Source organism: Vanessa atalanta, chromosome 20 (genome assembly GCF_905147765.1).
Source record: "Vanessa atalanta chromosome 20, ilVanAtal1.2, whole genome shotgun sequence".
NCBI lineage: Eukaryota > Metazoa > Arthropoda > Insecta > Lepidoptera > Nymphalidae > Vanessa > Vanessa atalanta.
The window spans coordinates 5,958,417-5,986,371 of NC_061890.1; the positions used below are offsets into that span (position 1 = coordinate 5,958,417).

General features: G+C 32.1%; 1 protein-coding gene across 3 annotated transcripts; it reads left to right on the forward strand.

Moving 5' to 3' along the window:
• LOC125071832 (T-box transcription factor TBX1-like) lies at positions 1-26,127 on the forward strand. Of its 3 annotated transcripts, none has more exons than XM_047682230.1 (9): positions 1-216; positions 16,778-16,893; positions 17,478-17,594; positions 18,473-18,714; positions 19,724-19,880; positions 20,348-20,503; positions 21,796-21,863; positions 25,279-25,411; positions 25,836-26,127. In XM_047682230.1, exons 1-9 carry the CDS (start codon positions 165-167, stop codon positions 25,860-25,862), a joined length of 1,068 nt encoding a protein of 355 aa, XP_047538186.1. In that variant the 5' UTR covers positions 1-164; the 3' UTR covers positions 25,863-26,127. The 3 variants fall into 3 exon arrangements, with proteins under 3 accessions (XP_047538186.1, XP_047538184.1, XP_047538185.1); XM_047682228.1 differs by having other exon boundaries at positions 2-216; positions 25,279-25,416; positions 25,836-26,118; XM_047682229.1 differs by having other exon boundaries at positions 2-216; positions 16,778-16,884; positions 25,279-25,416; positions 25,836-26,118.
• The last annotated feature ends 1,828 nt before the right edge of the window (positions 26,128-27,955 follow it).

The window sequence follows — 27,955 nt, forward strand, 5'->3', positions numbered from 1 at the left end:
CCGCCGCATTGGGCGGTAGGCGGGTATGGGCGGCGTGGTGGCAAGCGCGCGCCGACGACAGAAGTCTTCGCCTCGCGCCGCGGTACGCGCGCGCAAGATTAACGTACAGAAAACTGATTTATCGCGACCCATTGAAAAAATAATCGCCTGCCAGAGGATATGTGATGGAGGGCCAGGACTGGCGCGACGACTGGCACCAGCCACGCCAGATGGACGGTCAGTGTCACCGTTTTTTTATTAAGGTGCTTTAATGAGTAACGTTAGGTGTTAAAAGTGCGGCGCTTGAAATGTCTAAGTGTTTAATTTTTCGTTGAGTGATACAACGCCGTAATAGACTAGAACCTAATGTAAATTGCAATATGTAATTTAATTCGGTCCCTATACGTCATACGTGAATATAAATTACCGGTAAGATTATTTTAAAGCTTTAAAGCTGTTCAATATATAATTCTTATACTATTAGAAAATGTTTTTTAAGTTGCTACATTTCATTTTATTTATTTTTTCAATAAGAAATAACTATTAATTTGGTAAATTTGCTTTTATAGATTTTTTATTTATCTTCGATTTAATTTAATCTGTTTCCATTCATAAATGATCATACATATATAATCATAAGACAAGGCGCTTAAAAAAATTAAAAAAAAAAACATTATTTTAACATAATTACTTAGATCGATGCATACTTAGAGTTACGATATGTAAATAGGCGTTATTGTAGTTATTTAAAAATAATGATTCAATTAAAATATATTATATATGATATTGTATGTTTAAAATATCATTATTTGAATGCCATACTGTAAGGCGAACCTTGAAACAAACTTAAATACTTGCATGCACTTGCATATGCAAGTTTAATTAAAAAACAAGTACCAATTCAGTAGCTGTTGTTCAGTTTTTCATATATTTCTTTATAATATAATATTTAAATATGGAATATGAATGATGATGAATACTCCTTGGCAATAAAAACATGCTGATACATAGAATCAATCGTCAATCAGAAAATAATCGGTACATATAATATGTAATTAATTTATAAGGAAAGCGAAAAAATTTTGGTAAGATTTTGACAACAATTATTCCACGCCACTGTTATATTGTGGAATTATCCACAATATAACAGTTGGAACTTTAGTAACCAATACAAAAAAAATATTTATCTGTATTATTAAATGACAATATATGAACTAAAATAAAATAATTCTGCTCGTTATCGTTAGAATTAATTTAAAGCTACCGTAGAAATACAAGAAGATCCCGAGACTTCTTTAAAATAAGTTTATTTTGAAGTCGTTACTTACACACAACTTTTAAGTACAAATTATTAACATCCACGTCTTAGTTTCAATTATATATTAAATAAAACGCACTAAGGATTACTTACATATACACAAAAACACCTACACATACGTACACACACCTAAACGACTAAAACAAGAGTTATTCTTCTATGCGGAACCTTGATTCCAATCATATTCAACGGCCTCATCTCGTCGGTCGCGTCACGTATGGACGTGGTTCATTCATCTATCCGTCAACGAGATTGCGCGAGCGCATCGGTGTGACGATTGACATGCAATCCCGAAAACAACTAAAAAAAACCGTTCGAATCGAGCGATTGCGATTTTCTTTTTTATTCAATATGCTATTAGTTAAGAAGTTTATTTTTAGATACATCTTATATATTGTTTCCCCAAATAATGAACGTCGTATAGTTCGACATTCATTTGTCATCTTCTTTCGCATGTTATAATACTGACGACAAAAAAAATGGTGTCAAACCGGAACACAACAATATTGAGTACTGCTGTTTGGCGGTAAAATATCTGATGAGTGGGTGGTACCTACCCAGACGGGCTTACACAAAGCCCTACCACCAAGTAAACTAAATTTAATATTAAGTAAATCATTAGGTACTTTTAATTTTAACAGATGTTATTAAGGATTTTTTTTGGTTCGTCTATTTAGTTGCTTCCCATCATTTTTATGAATGATAACAATAGATGACGATAAATACATATAGTCTTCCGTTAAATATCGAATTTAAATAATTCCAATTATTTTCAAGGATTCATTAGAAACGGGTTCATTCGTTTATCCGTCAACGCAACTGAGCGAGCACAGCCGTGCGATGACTGACAAGCGAATTCTATGTTATACTAAAACGCTAAATATACAAAATCTGATTCGATTGACTTTGCTATTGTAACTGTTGGTTACTTTAATAAAACAGGTACATAAATTTCGCAGAAAGCGTTTTGCACATGCGCCTTACGTTTAAAATTAAATCGCTTCTAATAAATAGCTCTAGCTTGTCACTCGATACCTAATTTAAAAGTTGATAAGTCTTTCAAGGGGCTAAACACACGCAAACAAAATCAAACAATCATTAAATGATCCAAACAAAATATGACAAACGCAAATAGCCCATCCCCGACGGATCTGAAAGTCGTAAATCTTGCGATACATAACATGTCAATTCAGATTAATGGGCTGCGGGGTGGGCGGCATTTTTTGTAGTAATTAGGCGACGGACGGACGACGTGCATGAGAGCTACGTATGCTCGTACTAATTGTTGATTTAAAATATCTATGAGTTATAGATACTAGTTGTAGGTAACGCATATATTCGATCAAATCTAGATTCAATCTATATTTTAGTCCTATTCTGTGCACTTATTGCGTGCCTCATACGAGAAATGATGAAAATCGACTTAGGCTGATATTACCTTATAGCTTTTCACGATAATAATCACTGTGGAGTTTTGAGTTTGTTGTTCGAGAATAGCTCTTCTGATAACGTATTGAATCTGTTAATTATACATATCGTATCAATTAATTTGTCATTAATTATATAAGATGATCAAAGATTTTTTTTTAAGAAAAAAATATGTCAAAATTATAAATTTTGAAACGTGGGTGGTGCGCCATGACAATGCTGATTCTTGAAACATCCTGATCAATTTACTAATGAGATTTTAAATACTTTATTTTTTTTTTGAAAATACACGCATTCAAATGAAGTTTTAGTTTTTATCAATTCTCTTGAATATTCAATAGTTTTGTCAGTAATGGAGTTGCTAATATTACGCTATCCCGAAGGAAACTTGTGGCTGTGTCTTGATTATAAGTGCTCCATAAATTACCTCGAGTTGCTAGGAATATTTTACTGCCCAGAATGGTTCGTTAGGTGTTCACGTAATGTTCTCGAGTCTCAACACGTGTGAGTGATTGCTTATGAGTGTGCATAGATTATATTTAATGCTATTTTTGTGCAAAGAGCGACATGGAGAAGAGAACCTTTTTGGTTTTATCTTTTTCGTTATTGGTATTTTAATATTTTATGATTATTGTGTTATTTCAGTATATTATATTTAAATAATATTTACTAACGGTTGAATAACTAAAAAACTAGCAAGACATACAGATATTTATGATCTGTTGTAACCAAATGAAAAACGAGCAAAAGGATGAAACAAATATCCCACGATTTTCCTTCGCTTCTTCATTTGATAAATTTCTTTCCGGATAGGTGATTGATTTTTAATTAATGAAATTTTATCTACAAACAGTATCGACATTTAAAAGTCCCAATCTTGTCTTACAAGTTAAGTTATTAAGTATTAAGGTTTTTTAATTTCGAATGTTTTAATACAGATGTTGACAAATCGCAAATTTTAAGAACAGCTGTAAAATCGGCGGGGGTGAAATATAAAAAAATGACATATTGCAGACCTCTTGTTCAACACGTGCGCTTATCTTATCAGTGAATTTTGTGAGTTAATCGTTTTGGTTGTCGTAAAATAGTTTAAAATACATTTTTATTTTAAAAAAATATGTTTCAAAGCTAAGGAAAGCTTTTACGAATACACGCGATATTATCCATGAAACATACCATCTAACTTGTAGTTTTCGAAGTCCTTTCTAAATGCCAGTTGCATTAAATTTGTTATAGGAAGTAAACATTACCATACTACTTTACTTGGTTTACTACCAAGGGTTGGTGCAAGCTCATCTGAGTACTAAATTCATGACATATTCGTCCTCCAAACAGCAATATTAGTCTTGCTGAGTTCCGGATTGAAGGGTGAGTCAGATAGTGTAACTACAGGAATAAGGAAGATAAAATCTTAGTTCTAAAGGTTGGGGAATAAATATTTCTTACAATGACAATGTCATTGTATGGTGGTGACGAGTTACCAGATCAGATGTACATTTGCCTACCTGTTATCCATAAATAAAATTATAAAAAAAAACTGCGGTTTCATAATCTTACATAAAAAAAATGGTAATTAAATACTTTAATACATACTTAAGTTATGTTCTCAAAGTTAAATCTGCGACGTATCGTTGACATGCCCTTTCAAATTCTCACGCTTTACCAAACAAACTATTTAAAGCGCCATGTAACAAAAAAATCCGGCATTACGAACGCTTGTGAATGAAAACAAACAATGGACGCATAAATTCATAATACGACTAGGGTTTCCAACCGTTGTTGATTAAAATTAATTGTATGTAAAAAAATAAAATAAATTCGGGTTTTAAATTTGTTCATAATTTCATAATTTGTATTTAAATTAAAAAATATATCCATACAATAATCCATCGCATCGATATGAGTGGTAATAGTTTCTTATATTCAGTTCAACCGCTAACTATACCGAATTGAAGAAGGAATAAAGATAAACAAATCTTATATTACGCATTCCATGCGATTTGGTAATAATGTGTCATTTGCACTACAAACATTTCTTGATCAATATTTATTCAACTATAATACAACAGTTAACGACTTGCATCCACTTTAATTTTACTTCAAAAGTTCATATAACAGCTTCGTCGACATTCAAAACGCAAATTTTACGCAAATCCATAACGAATATCAATCCATCAATCCACGGCCAATAATATCGCGTCAGTTCGATGTCAAAAGTATATGAGCGGATAACATAGTACGCGTTAGTTTTATTTCTTGTTTGGTAATATTATTGCCATATATTTAATAATAACATATTTATAATATGTATTTTATTATATTAATAATTTATATTCATACCCTTTGTTCTTCCATTACAATACAAGAAAGGAACACAAACATCTCATAAATTCACATAGAAAATTGTTTATTTTTCAAAGTGTAATTTTATCGAAATAGTTTCGTAAATTAAAATGGTAATGGAAGTAGGATAAACTTGTCTATAACGATTTCAATATGCAATGTATCAAGGATAGGGTGACCATACTTGGTAACAGAAGTCAGAAACTTTTCCATTAAATTTTACTCACATAAGTTTAATAATAAAAATATGTTTACTTTATTAATATCACAAATTCATTTATCATTTTGAAGTACGTAGTTGACTTCTGGCGCAAAGATATATGTAACATCTTCACCACGAAACAATGTAAGAGTCAACAAGGGAAAAGTCGTCCAAATCCTTTTTTAATACAGGTAGGATATGGGTCAGCTTGTAAATATGATGGAACACGTTTATAAAACGAACTAGTGATACGACCCGATTTGCACTTGTTCAATTTAAGAATAAATAAATATATTTTAAATAAATTTACCTAATTTATATATCTCCTGATATAGAAAACTACATTATTCCTGTATGTTAATATAGGAAAAATGTAGTTTTCTACACGTGATTTTTTTATACAATTGTAACATTAGTTTCGTAGAATACTCTCCCCTTCTCCGAAATCATGACTGTGTTTCTAAGCCCATAAGGTTGTCTGGTAGAAATCGCTACCTAGCGATAAGACCGCCTTATTGTGCATCTACTTTTATTTTGTATATATTTCATTTTTATTGTTAAATTACTGTGTTACTGTGGTGTACAATAAAGTATATTATTATTATATTATTATTAATACTCTCTACATGCAAACAAACAAACTTTACCTCTTTATAATATCAGTATAGAATGAGTGACAGCGGACAGATATACACTATGTATTATATGTATGGAATGTCTGTGCAGGAGAATCACAGAATCGTGTTGTTTACAGCACAAAAACTTTGTACCCTTTAACATACTTAAACATGATAATCGAATCAAGCTGTATTCTATACTTTTAAGAATTTCCATTTTTATATTGGACAAGTGTGTGGTGACTCTACAAACCGACGCGTCTTCGATGTACGGCGATATCGCTAAGCAAAATAAACGGACGGACCGTCGTTTGTTTATTATTCTAATATTTAATTCTGAAGCCGCTGAGTAGCGGCTGTGAGGAGCTTTGAAGTATCACATATATGTTTGATGGTTCGGGTTGAAACTTTTCTGTTGATAATTAAAATTCTTACATATTTTATCCTTTTGTGGTGAAAATACACATTTTTATATATATACGAATTTAGATGAAAACACTTTGAAAAAGTTTAAGTAAAATGTTTGTTTTCGTATCAGATATATGCGTCCTTGTGGTAGTATTATACCGAAGGGCCTGTCCTGTTTAAATATATAAAAGTTTGCAAAGCGCTTCTAGCAAACGATTTTAGGTTTGAAAAATTCTTAATTTATTCTTTCTACTCATTGTTTCATCATTTGTGGACAATGAAGAGATTAACGACAGTAAATCTTAAAATAAATCAAATAGGTTTTTTACCACTTTACGACTAAGAACCCATAGTAGACCGAGCACTGCTTGAAATAATTTACTACGGGCCCCGCGCTTGCTTAATTCGACGCTGACTGTACCAATAAACGACATCAAAAAAATTGACGACAAAACAAATGATTATAGCTATTAAAGAAATGTGAGCTACTTTATAGGTTAAATAATGAATTGTTCTAAACAAACTAAAATTTGTACATACATACATATACGTACTTAAACAATTGAGAATTCTCATGAGGATGTTCGGATGATGGTTCAATATAAACACGTGGTTTAATTGTGCAGATACTCGTTGTATCCCCGACTTCGATAAGATGAAATATTGTATATCGTATCGGAGTTCTTAAATATATTTGGATGCAATTTCATGAATACAACCATGATAGTGTCACTTACGTTAGTTTATTACAAATTACATTTCGTCCGCTTCGCTCGCGTTTAAGGGGTTGATTGTCTGGTATTATTCACACAATACCTTTATTTTAAGTTACATCTACAGTTATATCTAAAGGCACATATATTTTTGTAAAGTTGCATTAAAATCCGTTCAGTAGTTTTTGCGTGAAAGAGTAACAAACATCCATACATACAAACTTTGGCTCTTTATAATATTAGTAAGGATTTTAATTGTACGATATCCGACAATAATAATTATACAGTTACTATTTTTAATTTTTATTTGTGTATATTTAAGTCTTAATTTAATAATTCTTAATTATTGAGGTTTCGTTACGATATTTTAACGGATAGTAATGTCACTCACGATTATAATATCGTTTAATAAATATTTAATTTAAATATGCCCTTTATTGTTTTATTAGGTTATGTATTTAATTATACCTACTTTACTTGAGAAGTCTCTCTTATGTTTTATTTTCATTTTTTAGTAACAACGTCGTCGGTGTAATAATTTTGGTAAGATATATACATAAATACATTAGCAGCCTGCAAATTTCCCACTGCTGGGCTAAGGCCTCCTCTCCCTTTGAGGAGAAGGTTTGGAGCATATTCCACTACGCTGCTCCAATGCGAGTTGCTGGAATACACATGTGGCAGAATTTCGTTGAAATTAGACACATGCAGGTTTCCTTACGATGTTTTCCTTCACCGCCGAACACGAGATGAATTATACACAAGTTAAGCAGATGAAAATTCCGTGGTGCCTGCCTGGGTTTGAACCCGAAATCGGTTAAGATGCACGCGTTTTAACCAATGGGCCATCTCGGTCTTTAGATATACCTTTATATAAGATATATATTAGAACATAATTCAGCAGAAAACAAACGTCTTCAACAAACATCTCAAGTTGAGCTTAAATAAAGAAAATACCACCCTCAGAGTTACAAATCACCTATAGGGATAGTAATGTGAGATATGCGAGCGCATACCTGGTTTCGTGGTATAAATTAGGCCAATTAGTTTAGAACTCCGACGCTGCGCGTACGCATCTAAAGCTTGTCTTAATTTGGGAATTAATAATTAATTTAATACTAGTATAGAGTGGATTATATGACATTTTTTTTGTTTTATAAGATGGATTTACGATTTAGCGGTTTATTTATTTTTTAAATATTTTTAATTTTTATTTAGACAGATTGCAAAAATTGTAATGGTGTCAAACCAAATAAGTATCAGACGATATTTTTTTTTACGATAAATGAATATTACAGTGGTTACAAAAGTGAAACATTTTATGTAACCATAGGAGGGAAACATTTTAAATATTTCAATAATTATAAAATATTAATTATAGTTTCTAAAATATGTAACACTCGACTTACCTCTGCCAAAAACGATTTTTAGTTGAGTAAATATAGGCACGTAAATTGCTTAAATTAATTTAATAAAAAATATTTTTTACGTCACTTACTTAATAAGAATATATTTTAAATATAGGAAGGAAGTTTAAAACGGCAGGACAATGTAAGCTGCAATTTGTAAACCGTCCCGTCGGGACTGAGTTTGATTTACGTCCCGGGTGGGTCGTCACTTCCCGCCTCGCGTTATAACTTTCATATGGAATATTTAGTATAGAATAGATTTTGTTGTTATAGAAAACTTTGGACACAATTTGAAGAATTAATCTTCGTAAACATATTCTTGTATAAGTATGTATGTATATGTTTGTTTGTCCAAAATACATTTCTATACCATTCCGATTGAAATGACAGTTCTTGATGTTATTGACACTATTTAGTTTTTTGTTTAACTTTTGATCTTATTCATATAAGCATTATATACATCTCAGAAAGATATGTAATCTTATTAAATAATTAATTTAGTAAAAACTAATTTTATTAAAATTATAAATATTGTTTTGAGATTCAATATAAAAATGGTATTAAGATGAATTATATTCAACTTTATTTAGCATTTAATTTAAACTCTTTATATATTAAGTAAATAAATTAAAAAAAAAAGATGTTTATTATCAGAATAAAATAATTTATAAATTTTAAATCACACAATATAATTTTAAGAAAAAAAGCCTGTAAATGTGTAACTGTTGGGCCATAGCCTCCTGTCCTCTTGAGTAGAAGGTTTGGAGCTTGTTCTACCACATTGCTCAAAAATTGGCTTTGTTTTTATTAAGTTTTATAGAATTTCCTTCCTATGAACAGAAGTAAGAAATTATTGTATGCTGTTTTAGTAAGAGGTCTTAGTTCAGCTTTGTATTGGTTGACAATCTTATTACGATCACTAAATGAAAAAATATATAAAAGTAGTCATTCATTCGTGTACTTAAAAAAAAACCTCCGAATATTTCACATTCTAAGAAATAAATAAATCGTATTCGTATCTTCGGTTATATTAAAATTAATGTGTTTAAAGATTAAAAAATTAAACAATTTGCTTTGGTTAAGTTAAAAATCGTATGACTTTTAACAGTGTCTAATTTAAGCTGAAAATATCACTAGGTACTACGTAGCGGATCAGTTGCGACTAACGAGGCGCGGTACACAAATCACTATTAGCGCTCGCGCCGGACCGTGAGCGTGGCACAAATCTAGATAGCTTAAGAACTGATTATATCTTGAAGACAGAAAATATAAACTGTTTCATATATAACATGTCATACACTGTTTTATTAAATCAATAAAAATAATGTAGTAAATAAAAGTAAGTAAGCCCGTCAATGACCCGCAGCTTGACGAATACAGATTAATTTTCTGGCCTATTCCACCGAGTTGCTTACTAAGTCACAATGTACCTAATGGAATGATTATTCTAATATTTTATGTAGGTAATCAGCAATCATAAATATTATAACTATCAGAGTTGCGTGAAACAACGATCCCGTTTGGAAGCTCTTTATAATAAAATTTAGCTTCCGACTAACCGCTCTCAAAAGAATTAAAAAAATGTGACAGTTGTCTCTTCAAACGATTCGGATCACGTGACTCATTACGTCACGACGTTCACACCCCACAGATACAACAAAAACAACTTAGTTACTAATTATTCGTAATCGACGACATATACTATTTTCCATTTTGATTTTTTAATTTACCCTTAACTTTATATTTACCACACGGTAAGTGGTCCATATATAGCCAATACACCATGAGAAATTAGATATCATGTTATTGTTCCATTAATTACAATGGATTACTCTCATTTCAAACCGATAGGTTATTGCTATTTGTCGGTACTATAATTGTTTAGTTGGTATCCTACACAGAAGGCCTTTTTTTTTTTTTCGCTGGAAAAACGCATAACGCGTTTCCCCCACATGTTGTGAGGGGGTATGTGGGGCTCGCCGGCGCTGAAGGCGCCGGAATACCCACTAGAAAACCAGCGGTACCCACTCCGTCTGTTGGGAGACGTCACGGGATCGCTTACGCATACTACCGTGAATAATGAAATATTCATATTTGTTCTGTCCTGGTATTTTGCAGTACAAATATAAACAGCTCGATAGGATACGAACCTACGCGACTAAAAGGAAACTTATTTTCGCCAGGCGCTGTAACCGTTAGGCCACTAGTGCTACACAGAAGGCCTTGCACAAAAAACTTCCATCTAGGAGACTGATGACTTATATTTATATTAAAATAATTGATAGAATTGGAATTGGATTTTACTTTACTCACGTTTACTATACTTTTTTTAGTTTTAGTTACTGTATAAAATGACATAAAGTATTTAAATTGATTCTAATTGCAATTAGAACAGGCATTCAGCCAATGGGCTGAATATTGGCAGGTCTATCAGCAATCACAACATCCCCTCGCCATTTCTTTATCGGTGTCAAGCAATTTGTACACGTTCACGCTTACAACTTTGCCAGAGTCATTTGATATATGCGGTGTAATTAGTTTTGAAATTAATGTGACCACCATTTTGTTTATGAGCCTCGAAACGAATGTATGAAAAGAAACAAAAGTATTCGAATTAACGAATATACATTAGGATTAATTTTAATAACGTTGAATTTAATGTAATCAAGTAATTTAAGTGTACAAATATGTTCATCTCTGGTAGAATATAAAAAAGGAGCAAGCTTTTATTGATTCAACGAAACCAAATAAATATATTAAAGTATTTTTTTTATAGTACGCGTAAAGGTGCAGTTAAAGTAAAATTATTGTAAATACTAATGAAGGATATATATATAACATTACATTACATTAAGGGCATTATTTATAGTTCTTCCGTATGTATATATTAAAAGACAAAAATATTCCTTTATAAAGTTAATTAAATGAGAGGGATTATGATTGAGTATCGATTTGAACCCGATCCAATATAACATTTCTGAACATCTGGCAGCCCTGAAGGTATCGAAATCAAACAGAAGTAAATCGCGAATGTCGATGCTGAAAATAGCACGGGGTTGGCAGCATCAGTCAATCAGCAGTCAAAACACCGCGAGGAAGCGACAGAGACATCTACCGTTCACAGGCCTACGTTCCCAGAACAAGACACTATGGATCACAAATCAGGCGAAACAGGAAATTTACGATAATGTCTAGCCACATTAGCCATTGTTTCGAATTGATTACGCGACTATTTCTATCATTGCTTCTTCGAATTGATTTGAAAGATTGCCTGATTAGCGTTTTGGTTTCAGCTGATTTGTGAATGATTTCGTTATTAATGTGATTTCTGTTGAATGCAATGAAACAAACTTGAAAATAATTACAATGTTTAACTAAATAACAGTTCATTGATATAATATATTAAATCAACTTATGAATTATCTCACAATTAATTTTACGTAATGTTTAATTTCACTGGAGCTAATCATGTTTTGTTCAATGTCAAGTTAATTTTGTCACGTAATATTTTTGGAGTTGGTAAGTTTGATTTTGCAATAATGTACAGCTTAAAAATAGTTCCTTATTCACATTGCATTCACATGTTCGTCTTTGTGACGTGTCGATTGGCTTGTTAATGAGCAATGCTCGCAATGTTGACACCAAGGCTGATCAAAGTGGAATCCACTTCTCTGTTAATTTGTTAGGCAGAAGTGTTTTATAGTTTATTTGTAAGCAAATGCGCATCGTAAGTGGGTAGGCAGTTCCGGGAAGTCCTACTTGTATACGTTAATTCATTTGATTGTTTAAGTAGCATTTTGAGAGACCTATGTTATTTTAATAATCAATAAAAATAAATCGATTTAATATAGAATTAAATACACCTTATATGAATGTAGAATATGCTGGTCTAAAATAAAAACACACTTTAATTGATGGTTTGTTTAGACATAGCATTTTAATAAGGAATTTGTTTATATTAGTTCGGGTAATATGTATCGTACGAGGGTGCGTAAATCAAACGCGTTTAGAGAAACTTGGAGCTGCACTACACGTGTTCCTGTAATGCAGGGTTAACACTTTCATTGAAATATATTTTACATATATTTTGATACTACGTACTTCAACAAACATTTTTAATCACCGTTAGGTTTCACTTGGTGAAAAAAAAATCATTGAAAGCAGACGATTACATATTAAAAGCAATAACAGTAACAGTTATTTTGTTAAAATATTACATATAATAATTATACAACATAAATAAGGCGGCCATTGTTTGAACGACAAAAGTATTTTTTTAATTATCAAAACAGTACATAATTTATAATATTACTGTCAGTAAGAGTATGTTAAAAGCTTCAGTATTATCCGCCAACCCTGAAGACTGCAACCGGAGCGGCGCCCGCGCAGCTTTAGATTTATTGCGGTCAATCAATGCGGATTTATTGTTAAGGAAGCGTTCCCTTTTGTTACCACAGATAATAATAGGACTATTATAATTGGGTACCACCTGAGCACCAGTTATATTGTTATTAGTGACATAAATGTCTTTATTCGCTTATTAATGGGTTAATTCGCGTTTGTTCGTTTTATATTTAGTACGTAAGGTAATTATAGTGATTCATTTGTACAGATTGGCTTGAGTATTGCGTTGACCACTTGGTAAACGTCTGAATTATCTTTAACTACCTACTAAATGTCATTGTGTTATTTTTCCCAAGTTACTGCCTTACTGTTGTATTTTATTGGAGTGAAAGTTCGAATAAGGTTTGCTGTTATATAGTCACATAAAAAAATAATATAGGACTAATTGTATAGGAATGTTGCCATGCGTAATATTATGCGCACATATTGATCTTAAATAAAATATAATAGAGATGGATTTACTGTACGTATATTAAGGTAGATGTATGTGAAATAAAAGGTCAAGGTACATAGTTTATCTAAAAAATGTCATTTTATCGATACATTTGACAAGAAGAGCATTGTGTCAATCAGAGTGGAACCGGCACGAAACGACACCTTCGACAATGTTCTTAATCTAATTTATAGAGTTTCAAATACCGAGGTACTTACATAATTCCTCTTTGTTGATTGTTATATTGTAGCGACTGATTTAGATCAGGATTAATTTATGCGTTAGTAAAAATAATTCAAGATTTAAACTTGTAGTTTCATTGTGAATATAATTTATTATTTTTGCGAATATAATTTTATAACTAGATACTATTTTAAGTATTTGTGACTGAGTGATAAATTAATAATAATTCACTACAACGCACAATTAAAATAGTGAAAATAATATTTAAAGTATATTATGTATGTGGACAGAAATAGTTCATTTACCAATGACTGATAAATCTTAATTAAAGATTACGGGTGTAAGCATAACCAAGCATAGCTGAATTTTCATTTGTGTATGTCTGTGTGCTCAGCGGTGAGGGAATAAATCATGAAGAAACTTTTATATGTCGAACGAAATCCTGCTACATGTGTCTTCAACTAACCTTCTCCTCAAGAGAAGAGGACTCCTTAGGCCAACAGAGGGTTATTCACAAGGTAAAGAAATTCTTCGGATTTTTTCAGGATCCTATCCTATACTTAGTTCTGTAATTATGACCTTGCTATTTTCTAGATATTTCACATTACTATTTTATGCATTGGTAAAATACACTACAGACTAAAAATAAAAACGGTGAACTAATACATAATGTTTCAATTAATTGTTTATTAGGCTGAATGTGACATATCGGTAGCGCAAACAAACAACTTAAAAGTGACAATTATTCTTTATTCGTCGCTTATAAAAATTTATTGTTTCCGACTGCCAAGTGCAGCGTTGTGGAATGCTATGATTAAGCATTATTCTCACGGCTTGTGGCATACCTATATACTTATAGGTATATTTATGTGTGAGTTATACAGATTGGTGTTTATAATTACCATTTTAATATTTTTTATCTGTAATTTAAATTCTGAATCGATCTATCGAGTTTCTTGCCGATTCTTCTCGGTAGAATTTATATTGCGAAAAGGTGGTAAGCCTTACATATTATCCTGTAAAATGAAATTTTAAAAGTCCTTGTTAAATCTTACTGGAATATGATCTATATTTTGATTTTATTTTCATAGAAAATTATGAAAATATTTTAAAAGGAATTAGTAAGAATGAACGAAGTATCGTTCATTCTAAAAATAAACAAAAGTATAAATAGGCAAAAGACTTAATTTTGAAATCCATAAGTACATTTTTGACGCGGCGCCGTCATCATGCCGTAAGAATCTATAAAGAATATGGGATTGTGCGTCAAAAATAAAACGAAGATCATTGTCGTTGTACGTAAGTATAGTTTTCATCACCCGTCTTATTTATAATCTCTTCTTGACGCCCGATAAAGTTATTGCCGCCATTTTAGACGCGTTTTGAGTTTCCCGCCATTATACCAATTAGTTGAGTGAGATGTCCGCTCATGGGTGGACGCTTTCGATTTTTATGGGATTTTTTTATTTACTGTTTATTTAAGTGGCCAGTTACATTTTCATTCCAAATTTAAAAGTGAAGTGGTGAAACATTTTGTGGCTAAGAACAGACTAAAATATTGTTAAGATTATTTACATTTCGAAATACCAACAACGTCAGCTTGTAAGCAAACATTGTTTTTTATTACTGAATATATATTTAATATATCATAATCATCATTATTGTAAAACTTAGGCTAATTGCAATTTTAATTAATCGCACCGATGTTTAAATCGCCAAATGTGTTTAATTGCTGAATTGACCTAGTAAAATATTTGAAGACGTGTGTTTTCATAAATTGACTCATTATAACTTAGAGTGCCTAAGTTATGACGCAAAAGTGATTTTTTTAAATGAATTAAATATATATAACGGTGAGCCGGCAATATTGTTTAGTTCGGGGTTACCATTTTCGTCATACATTTTCACAAATAATACAACAAATCGATAGCTGGATTATCGTATATTGATTTTTACAATATTTCGTTGGCCGCGACCACATCTGTCTTATCCTTCTTGACAACTGACATTTTATGTTTTTCTAACGTGACAAAGAGTGATCGACTTCACTGGCCATCCAGAATCAAATCTCAAAACTAAGAGATTACAATCAAAGTATTTAATTATCTGACGCTGCGACATATATATATTGGAAAGTGTGTCATCAAATAGCTCATTAACCGCATCGCAAAATGTAATAAAAATATCACATACTATTGTGAAATATCGCAAAATTATTAAATTGTTGGAAAGTGTTTTATCATTATAAAGAACCCTTTAGTGGTTTAAATTAAATTCAGGGTATATTACTGTTTATATCATAAACAGTTTATACGGACTCTTTGGTGCATAATATTCTTATTAAATTTTCACATTGAAAATGTTTTGATATATTTATAATAGTGTACGTTTACTCCGAAGTTTTATCACGGTATCAAACGGTGAAAGAAACTTTAAAAAGTAGTAGAAAAGTGGGCGGGTTGGTGGAATACACATGTGGCAGAATTTCGTTGAAATTAGACACATGCATTCCTTACGATGTTTTCCTTTATCGCCGAGCACGAGATGAATTATAAACACAAATTAAGTACATGAAAATTCAGTGGTGCTTGCCTGGCTTTGAACCCGAAATCATCGGTTAAGATGTCCACGATCTAACTACTGGGCCATCTCGGCTCCAGTTTCGAGCGGGCGATACATTTTCGTTTCCAAATAACAGTAGCTATTAGCCATAGTGACCTCTACTGCGACACTGGGCGGGGGCGTAATCTCCTCTTTGACTATAACTATCCGAAACAATCGAATAATCCGAAATAATTTCGTATCCGTAACTGTAACTGAAATCAATAAAATATTATTCATATATCCGTATCCGTATCCAGATCCGATAATCATAACATCCCTATTATAAATCGTCATTTTAAGGTTGTAGTGCAGAATGTTTTGGCAAGTCGCCGTACTATATAAAAGTTAAAATCTGGGTACTTTATTGCTTGCTATTTTTTTTCAATTGACTACATAACTTTAAGTTTAAAGTTCAGCAGAGTTGCATTAATGGTTTCCGCGTACCTATATAAATATATGTTAGTCATTCATAATTTTAACTGGTAACACAGGTAGGTAACAACTGGTAACACATGAGAACAAGCACCTATTTCAATAGTTTCGTATGGATATGTACGAATTCAATAAACTAAAATAAAGTTTTTATGATTTTTAACTGATTTAAAAAAAAAAAACTTTAATCTTTTTTATGTTTATGTTTCTCGATAGATTTGTCGAAAAAAGATAAAAAAATTATATATTGCACGAATAGCGCCTACGTTATCAAAATATCTTATAAGTATTTGTTTGTTCGTAGGCGTGGTTTCCAGCCAATTCCCTAGAGGCGGGTTCCACCTCCACTCTCTGGCGCAGCGAGTGAGCCGTGATCAAGATCAGCTTCCGGTTTTGCCGCCGCTGCATAATGTACGGGATGTATGTTGTATGGCTAATCACTAATCTTCTTATAATACTAATTGCTCTATATACTTATTTTTACTACATAAACCGAAGTCCCCCGGCATAAACTTTAATCTAAAATAAATATTTGGTGTACTTTCAAATATTATAGATATTCGATTTAGACATAGACAATTTTACTATTTTTTTTTTCCAGAGTTCTTTATTAATCCTAATATTTTTTCTCTCAAAAAATATTTAAATTACTCTAGTGTGTAGGGGACTTAATATATTCGCAAAAAGAAATGAACTATCAATTTTCTTATGCTTATTATCTGACGGGATGTTAATCCCATGCTTGTGAATAGAGTTCAGACGGCGGAGCAAATGCTTAATGCGCTTTCCAATCCAACGGGAGTGGTATAACTACCAACTTTCTAATTTCTGTACATATTTCGTTTTTTCAGGCAACTTGTGAGAATTCAATAGAATAGCCCAATATATTTTATTGGCACCTAAAGATTGAAAATCCCAGGTCTTGCCTCGTGGTCTAAAGCCTTATCCAGCCACCAGACCAACGAGGCTATTAAATTAATGATGTGCTATGTTTGCCTGTATAGAATGCAGTGTGCTCCCGCAGTACATACTCTCCCTTGCAAGCGCTCAGCGAGAGCACGTGTCGCGACCACGGCGCGCAGTCCGCGCCGCCGCCGCAGCCGCCGCCGCCGCGGATGCAGGTCCGTGCTTTGATTAGCGATATATAGTATATAATATATATAGGATATAAATGCATACTTTGGGAGCATTAATTCCAAATTAAGTGCAACCAAAAAAATCGTTCGCTACAAAACTTGTGACATGATAATTAAAAATGTTGAACTTGGTAGTAACTTTTATTAACATAAGAATTGATAACATTAAGTGCTTAAATATATATACAAATATGAATTAATAATAGTTACTGTATAAATCTTGACCGCGGGGCATGGTGGCAGGAATGCTAGCAGCATTTCCCCGTTGAATCGCAATTCCGATCCTCTGGGCTAAAAACGAACCAGCCCTCCTGTCACCAGTGGAGGCAATTAGTGTGTTATACTTTTAATGAAAATTACTTAATTACTTTTACTTGGCAGTTAAAATTACTTAAATGACATAGTCAAGTCTCCATACATAGTTCACTTAAGAGCCAACCAACCAACACTTAAAATTGTGTCATACAACCCTGATGTTTAAGTGATTTTAACTCTTATTTATATAGCGCCTTATGTATGATTTCGAATATTTTTTTTGGGGTTCGGAGAAAACAAGCCATTGGAATATAAATAAGCTAAGAATAATGGCAAAAGTTACAAATCTGTTGATTCTTAGTTGAATTTGGACCATCTTCTTTTAATCTTAAGCTATAGCCAATTTTTATAGTATTCACATTTCTCATTTATTATTATTCATAAATAATATCATTAATAAATAAATGTTAAAAAAATAAATGTACCTATTCAATATTTTCCTATTGAGCACTTGGAATTTTTGACGTTTTAATAATGTTTGTTTTATATCTTGAATAAGAAATGTCTGTAAGATTACTTAAGTGCCCCCCCCATGCGTCGGCCGCTAGGTTTCAAATCAGAACGTGACGCTCCACCCGGCGGTGGCGCGCTGCAGCGCGTCCCTCGAGCTGGCCACTCTCTGGCGAAGCTTTCATGAACTCGGCACAGAGATGATCGTGACGAAGGCCGGCCGCCGAATGTTCCCCGCTCTACAGGCGAGGCTCTCCGGCTTGCTGCCCAACGCGGACTATTTGCTGCTCGTGGACTTCGTACCTTTAGACGATAAAAGATATAGATACGCTTTCCACAGGTGAGCGATGATACTGGAATTATTAGTTCGGGTGTATCTTTATTGTTGGTAAATTTTCAAGCACTTTTTGTTTGATGGTATATAGGTCGTCTTACAATGTGAAAATTAAGAGTTCGGCTCTGACTTACACTTTGAAAGTCAGTCTACCTACCCAGAGTTATAAATGTTTTCAAATTAAATCAAATCTTATCATAATACTCAATAAATACATGTATAGATCACATTTAAGAAAGATACACAAGAGGCGAGCTTAACGCTAAAACTAAAACAGTGATATCTTTTAGGCAACCTTAAGCTAGAGGAGATAAACAGAGTTAAAAAAAAGATTATCTAGATAGAAAAATATAATATATAAATATTAAATACATTATAATTAAATAATAATATCTTTAAGATAAAATAATGTACAGTAATTAATATATAGATACGCATGCGTATATATATATATATATGTATGTATATAATATGATCAGGGCTGGACCGTAAGCTTAGGGGGTCGTGGGTTAATACTATTTAGGGGCCCATCTAAGACATATCTGAACGTAAACTTGAATTAATTTAATTGAATGGGTTTGATTAATTGCATGACTCGTAGGGCTGTAAACCATACGATCTGTTTAATTTAATAAAGTTATGGATTCTTTCGCATTATCGTCTATTTTTGACTTTAACTAATCCACGGTGCCCTAGGCTGAAACCCAAAAAGCCATATGGTAGATCCGGCCCTGTACAAGATACATTTAATGTATTAAAAATAATTAAATTCTCACGAAACATACATGTTTTGTGTCTTTTAAACGTGCAGTTTCTTCCGCCGTTTCTTCTCAGGTCAACGAACCGGTGGTAGTCATTCCTTTGTTGACTAAATGTAATTCGATATTGAAATAAAGAAATATACATTGACAATAGTGACTACATACGTGCATCGTGCATACGTCACGCCGAAGTTATATCCGGGCTGATTAATTTGGCATAGAATTAGTGATTTGTAACCGAGACGTGCGCGCAGCTCGAGCTGGGTGGTGGCGGGCAAGGCGGACCCGGTGTCGCCGCCGCGCATCCACGTGCACCCCGACTCGCCCGCCGCCGGCGCGCACTGGATGCGCCAGCTCGTGTCCTTCGACAAGCTCAAGCTCACCAACAACCAGCTCGACGATAATGGACACGTGAGTGCCGCATGTGCCTCATAAAATTGTTCTCCACGTGTATCGCCACCGACATCGGCTTCGAACTGCTGTCATTTTAGATGGATTGGGTGGAAAGTATTTTTGAATTAAATTTGACACTGGCTCGTAGTGTGAGTGATGATTGGTGATGAAAATGTATACTTAGAGTCCACACACGACGGTGCTTATGTAGTATTTGTTTAGTTTCAGAATAATAATTGTATTTTATTAATATTTTTACCCTTAACTTTGAATGTGGGAAATGCCTTTAACCGTTTGGGTGGCGGCTAACGTCGACCACGCCTTACGCCATCTTTACATTTAATATAATCTGTAAATAATTATTTAAAAATGCTCGTAAGAGCTTTCGTTTATAAAGGTTATTTTGATGAAACAGTCTTTTAGAACGTGAAAAGAAATTTCTACAAAAATAACAATGATTTTTTTAATTTGTTCGTTTCATGCAGATTATCCTCAACTCGATGCATCGCTATCAGCCGAGGCTCCACGTGGTGTACCTGCCGGGCGAAGGCCACAGTACCGCTCCTGGTACGGTACCGTACCGTACTTTTATCTTCCCTGAAACCGGTTTTACTGCGGTCACGGCTTACCAGAATCATAGAGTAAGTATATAAAAATATATTATTAATTATATAATTTAAATTATATAAATAATAAGTTTTTTTATTAAACTAGAAAAAGATGTTTGGGCACTCTGTCATCTTGGCTATCTATATAGTATATAGTGCGTATAGTGTTTTGGTACAGATATCCCGAAAAGTTCTAGAAAACTTTTCATATTCAAATTACGAAGTGACTGGATGGACCATTATCATTATAAATTTTGTAAAAAACTTTGATAACCAGCTGAGTTTTGTCCTAATTCCAAATTGGAAAATTAAAAATTATTAAACGCAAATTACAAGTACGGCAAGCACCGATAACACAAAAAGAACAATATACAACAAAAAAACAATATATCCTTACGCCACCTATTCTTCTTTTATTTCTTCTTGCACGCAAGCGATCTGCTTTTCTGGTGCCTTGTAATCAGCTCCGTTTAAAGCATAACACGCGCCCCAGTTCAAGCAGCGCTCCCCTCCCTCCAAAAATATTCTTGAGACACCTTTGGGGGGCGGTATCACCCTAACACTAAGTTAGGCTTGCTTGTATTTGCAGGCGATATTACCTATATATATATATATATTATTATTATTAGAGATTTTGAAAAATTAAGGGCCCAGTGAACGACAATCAGATTACAAATTATTATAGAAAAACCGTTTTCTGGGTATTTTGAAAAGGTTACAAGGTCAACTTTGAATACTACGGTTTCTGAGTAATTTTCAAACTCTATAGCTCAGTGCAATGTGCATCTAGATTGCAAGGTGTCAAGGATTTAATTCGAAATCAATTTTGAATTTGACGTTCAACTTTTTATTTTACCTTAGACAACCTAACGCTTAGATAGGTTTTAAAATAGACTTAGTACCTATAGCCTATTCCATTGGAAGATGGAATAAAGATAAACGAACCTTAGATTTACGTATTTCATGCGATTTGCTAATAACTCAGCTATATTCTGCACTATAAAGAGTTTGTGGTTAATAATCTTTATTTATAATACAACACTATTGCACTTAACGCTTTATTTCTACTTTAATTTTACTTCAAAAATTTCGACAATAGTTTCGTCGACGTTCAAAACGCCATTTTTTTCCATAGTGAATATCATAGATTAATCAAGCTCTCGACCAATGATATCGCGTCAATTTGCTGTCAAATGTTGTTTATTTGGCTTTTTCCAGTTATGGTTGAAATAGAGTATATATATTCTTGCTCTGTTATCGAAAATCTGGAATAAGACTGATTAGCTCATACTAAAGTATACCCACATTGTATTATCTGTTTGCAGATAACGCAGTTGAAAATAGCAAGCAATCCGTTCGCTAAAGGATTCCGCGACTGCGATCCTGATGATTGGTAAGTAGAGAAAGTATTACAGGAAATATCCTTTTTATTTTGGCTTTTATTCTTGCCAGGAGGGCACAGATTATTTCGTCAATGTCATTGCGAAGGAGATAATATCCTGTTCAATTACTTGTTCACTTTTCGACAGATGGAACCAGTGATTGCGAAAATGTAAAATTTTGATTGTCGATTATTGACACTAATCGATGTATGGTGTTTTGATAATATCGATTATCAGTTATTGCTGTTAAATTTATATGTTTTATGTTCTGTTTTTCGATTTCGGTTCGGGCGATTTCTATACATTTTGTATATTATTATTAAATTAAACGAATATAAATTAAAACTATGTTAATTGACTATGAGCTATTCCCTCGTTGTGGTAACGTAGTTTTAATATTTGTATATATATATATAGTTATCGGCTTATAACTCCTCATCCGCAAGTACCTACGTATCATAAGTGCACCTCTGCTTTGTTTTTAAAGAGTAAGATGCTAATGTTATTACATATATATTTGTTCCAAACTTATTTTCATAGCCGCTAAATAGATATTAAAAAAAAACCACAAGCATGACAAACAAATTTATACAGATATAAGGGCCCAGTAAACGAATACCACATTTTTCGACGCTATTCGATGTCAAAATACGCTATGAATCAAGTTGAGAGCGTAAATGATTATATTTTATGTACAAAGTCGTTCCGTTTGACTCGATTTCAGCAGCCGGTGACAATTTACTTTTACGACTCGACCATAGACTAAAGAGTTACGTTTGACAGTTATGGCGGACGCGCCGTGTTTCCCGCCAATATAATTACATCTGCATGTCTTGGTTTTTTTTTTAATAAAGATGTTATATTATCTTAAATAAAAATATTTTTGAGTTTCACTATACATATGAGAAATTGGAACGTTTGATATGAATATTTTATTAAAGAGGTTATAAATAATTCGTATTTTTATCGTCGTTTTTTAACTAATAAATATTTTTTTCTAAAAAAACATTGTAATTCTGTTGATTTCATAGGTTATATAAAAAGGGAAAACTTAAGTTGTTCGCTAATCAGATCCGGTTAAGTAGCACTGCTGCATGAGTAGTTACATAAGATGTTTTTTTCCCAATATTAAATGAATTATGTTCTTTTTTGGGAAATAAATGTCTCTATAAACCTTTACATTGCATTATGTATATAATATATATATACATAATAACATACTGTAATATTACTCAATGCAAACTCGCTGGGTAAGTAGTCCACAACATATTTTACCGCCAAACAGCAATACTTAGTATCGTTGTGTTCCGGTTTGAACCGTGTGTGAGCCAGTGTAACTACAGGCACAAGGGACACAACATTTTGTTCCCAAAGTTTGCGGCGCATTGGCGATGTAGGGAATGGTTAATATTTCTAATAGCGTAAATGTCTATAGGCCTGTGGCACCCATTTACGAACAGTTTACCCTTTTGTCCGTCCGCTTTCCTATTTTCTATATAAAAAAGAATTAAATATTGTATTTTTTACTATCTTCGATCAGATAATCTTAACTCCAGGCTGGCAAACTCATGTTAAATATGTTTATTGCATGATGCGTCTAGAATTCAATTGGTAGTTTGTTTGAATGCTGGTTTGATGTTTGATAAATATAATTTACGGAGGACTCCGAATTACTTAACAACATAACTTTAAAAAAAAAAAAAACTATATTTAGTGATAAGGTTATTTTTTTAATAAAAGCATACGTCACGTTAAGAAAAATACTATAGATTAGTTCAGTTTAAAAAAAAAAAAAATAACTAATTAATTTAAGTGCGTATTTTATACTTCTACCGCAATTTGATCGACACTGTAAAAATTGAATCGAATGTTTTATTAGTGCTCTAAAATTCACTGTTTACGTTAAGAATTTACTGCGCCGCTACCGACCAATAGGAGCTTGCGGTTAATTTACGATGTTTACTGGTACTGAATTGATACAAAACATTATTGTATCTTTAAAGTAAATTTCTCTTGTACATGCATACTTTTGTAATTTTTATGTTGAATCCTCGTGCTACCAGGGCGGTGTTAAAAAATGCGACCTCTCTTGACTAATCTCTATAATACGACTATTACGTAGATAGGAATTTGTTGTCGATTAGTTTTTTCCGCAAATACCCACTACTCTTTTGATCTATGTGCAAGTTTTATGTTGTGATAGGTTACAGTCTCAGAGTGGACTTCGACTTATTTGTGTGTTTATATATGATCCTAGTTCTAATTTAATCCGTGTGTAGCTGGTATTAAGAAGGTATATACTAGATTATTATTAACAAATGACGAATGAATATTTATATCATGCATTTTGAAAATTATCGATAAATTAAGTGATTGATTTTATTAAAAGAAAACATAAGTCAAATAAAATTAATTGATTTATCGAATATCGAACGTATCAGTAGTTTAAAAAGTATTTATTCAAACTGCCAAAAAATAATGAAACTGCTTTCTAAATAACTAAAATAAATAAGAAGTATATTCGAGTAATAACAATAAAAATGTTTATTACATTTTTAGTTTCTTTGTTATATAAATTATTAATAAAAAAAATATCCTTGAAATAATATTAGTTTTAGTCATAATGATCCGTAGTCATCACTAGTGTGTCCATATGCAAACAAATCGGTCATCAATCAGTTCGTTATATTCGCCACGTGTACAAACAAAGATTTAGAGAGAGTTTTTTTTTATTTTTTTTTTACAACTTCCAAGCAAAATCGATTAATCCTGACTAATATATGAACGTCATTTGTCGTTCCTTGTCAAAATAAAGTATTAACGCGTAATACGATCCAACGCGACGAAGTTTCTAGCATGTTGCATAGTAAATGGCGTTTTAAATTTCAATCTTATTTATAGGAGAGATAAATAGATATAAATTTGAAACTTATTTAATGTAGTCGTTTCATAAATTAAAATAAGAGCTTTATTTAAGCATTTATGCTGTTCAGTTTTCACTAGTAAACAAAAAGACCACCTAGGCTTTGTTTGTAAAATCACGTGTATATCACACAGCTGGGCTTAGGTCTCGTCTTCTTATAAAGGTTCTTGTGCAGGTTTCCTCACGATGTTATCCTTCACAACAAATAATAGGTAATTAAATACACAAGCATAGGAATACAAAGTGGTGCTTACATTTATTCTATTCGAGGTGGACCAGTTATCTTAGATGAAGTTACGAAATAAATGTCAATGTATCTTGTTATAAAAAATCAACTTATCGATTTATTTAAACAAATGCATTCTCACCATCCATTGTTTTCGTATATGAAAGATTTTATAAGCATAGTCCGATTGAGTTATTATTTATTATAGTCTTTTTGTAGGTACATGGGTAGTTTTTAAAGCTTTGAGTCCAAATTTAATATGTCAACGGTATTCCAGTCCCCCAGAGCAGAGCTCGCAACGCGGACCTGCGCGACGTCGTGAGCCCGCGCCGGAGCCCTACCCGCTGGCGCAGCCCTACGCCGCCGACCCCAGCGCCAGCGGCCCGCTTTACGCTGCGCACGCGCATCCAGTACGGTGAGATTGATAGTAGTCGTGGTATTTTATATATTTTTTCTTATAGTATATTTTGATTAATTTGGTAATGAATATGGCTAAATGATAAGTTTAAAAAAATAAATATGGCGGTCGTGTAAGACCAAATAGAGAACCTAAGCATGAGCTTTTTGCGATTATTATATGAATTTTAAAAGTCACTTTTTAATTTAAAATTAAAATATAAAATAATAATAATATAAGTAAACTGCTCCTGATTTTTAATTTTCATAATATTCAGATCAATTATTCTTTTTGTTACACGTCAATATAATCAATGGTATTACGATTAATTATTTTTATCTTTATATTAAAACTATATTTAATTTAAAAAAGCTAAAATGATAAAATATGTTTTAAAACTATGACGCGTCTGTTCAACTCTTGTTGATATATTTCAGGTACCAACCACACACTGGCCACAATAGTGCATACACGGCGTATTACGCACACAGATAAACAATATATGTTACAGTAGTATAGTACTGTGATAATGTAGGAAGTTACTTATATACAACTCTTCTGGGGTTCAACAGCTGATCAATTAGAATTTAAGTGACTTAAGCATGAAATGTAACTATGGGAGATTGTTTTTTTTTTAACTTTTTTTGATACTCAAGGAAATATATTTGAATTTAGATTTATTTATTTCGTCAACATTTATATTATGGGTCGACACAATTATGGATTTTTTTCGTTTGTTTTTTTTTTTTATATTTTCGTCCAGTATTTTCATTAAATTATAACGCTTGTTTAAATTTTCAATAACAAAAAAATCGACTTTCACGGAATATTTATTTATATGTTCTAAATCTTAGTGATAATTTTAATATCGACAAAACACTGATAAGAAACAGCAAATATGCTTTGTATAAAAAAAAATGTCATCTTAATAAAGAAAGAGAAGAGACACATAGGACGTTTACAAATTTAGCACCTTATCTGATGAATTGCGAACTGATGATTTGATAGATCTCGTTAGGTTCGTTATCGTCCAATGTATATTTGTTAAATAACATCTTGCAAAAAATTAAGAAAAAAATCCTAAAAAAAAATTGCAGCTGACGGGTCTCGATAGGTCCGTTATCGTCCAGAACTTATTTTTTCTATTTTGTTTTTTTTTTTTTTTAATATTTTTTATTTATCATTCGATGAGGTGCTTATTTAGTATTTTGATTATCGTCAAATAACAGACTAGCAAAAGTTTGCAAAATAAATTGTAATAATACTATTAAAAATATTAATCTTCTATAGATACTTATCAAATTATGAAATCTGTCAATATTTCGATTTAAAACATCAATTAAGAGTTATCTTGACTCTCATTATTCATTTATAACTCTCACGAAGAAAGGGAAGGATTTAAATATAAACAACTAACATATAGCCATCTCCGTTTTTCATATCTTACACTAATATGAAAGAAAGAGACGTCTATATAAAATCTTCATATAAGATGTTATGTATGTACAATGATCTACAAAGAAAGATTTAATGTGTTCAGAAGTTACCAAGTCCTGCAAACATATATATGTTTATCAAACTATTTAGATATATTATATTGAACCCCTTTAACTAAGCGAATGATTAATTTATTATATAAGGTTATAAAATTAAAATATAAACATAAATTTATATCACCCGTGCCTTATAAATTTAAGTCATTTAATATTGTAAACATACTTTGTTATATAAATTAAACATAGTTATAGTATATTTATGTAGATATAATGTTTTATTATGATTCTAAAAACGATTGTGTATCCTTATTAATTGTTTTTATATATATCAAATTAAAATATTTAGAAAATAATTTTTCACGTATTATTTAAACAAATAAAAAAATATTTAAATTGCGGAACCATATTGTAATTGCTTTAGTTTATTTCAATGGAATTTGTACAAAAATATATTGTTTACGCATTTCATTTAGTTTCTTATGTTATGTATACATTAATAATAACATAAGCTTCCAAACAGCAACATTCAGTGTCGTTGTGTTCCTCTTTTGGAGGGTGAGTGAGCCAGTGCAACTACAGGAGTATTAACATCATAGTTTCAAGGGTTGGTGGCGTATTGGAGGCGTGAGGTATGTTTAATATTTCTTCCAAAGCCAATGTTTATGGGCGGTGGTGACCACTTACCATCTGGTGGCCCAACCCGTCTGCCATCTCATATGATATCTACATAAAAAAAGCCGTGTACATTATGAAATATTCTTATTACAATTTGATTCGCCACTATGAAGATGATAAAAATTCAAGCTTTAAATGATCTGGTTATCAAAAAAGGATTGTATATTCTATACAAATTGAAATAAATTAAGCATATACTTATTTATTCTATTGTATGTTTTTAGAAGTAAAAATCAAAAAATGTCTTGGCTGTACTTTATTTACAAGTAAATAATATCGTCATATTTATTACGTGACTTTTTAAGTTTCGTTCTTAATATAATCATGTAATTTTGAATAAAACAATACTTAGTTTAACGTGAACTCGTTTATACGAAGTTTAACGA

Excerpts from the sequence above, each read along its gene's own strand:
- LOC125071832 (XM_047682228.1), top strand. The coding sequence starts at position 165 with ATGGAGGGCCAGGACTGGCGCGACGACTGGCACCAGCCACGCCAGATG. Across the intron at positions 16,894-17,477 it reads CGCTGCATAATGTACGGGAT|AATGCAGTGTGCTCCCGCAG; the intron begins GTATGTTGTATG and ends TTGCCTGTATAG. Across the intron at positions 20,504-21,795 it reads CGGCTTACCAGAATCATAGA|ATAACGCAGTTGAAAATAGC; the intron begins GTAAGTATATAA and ends ATCTGTTTGCAG.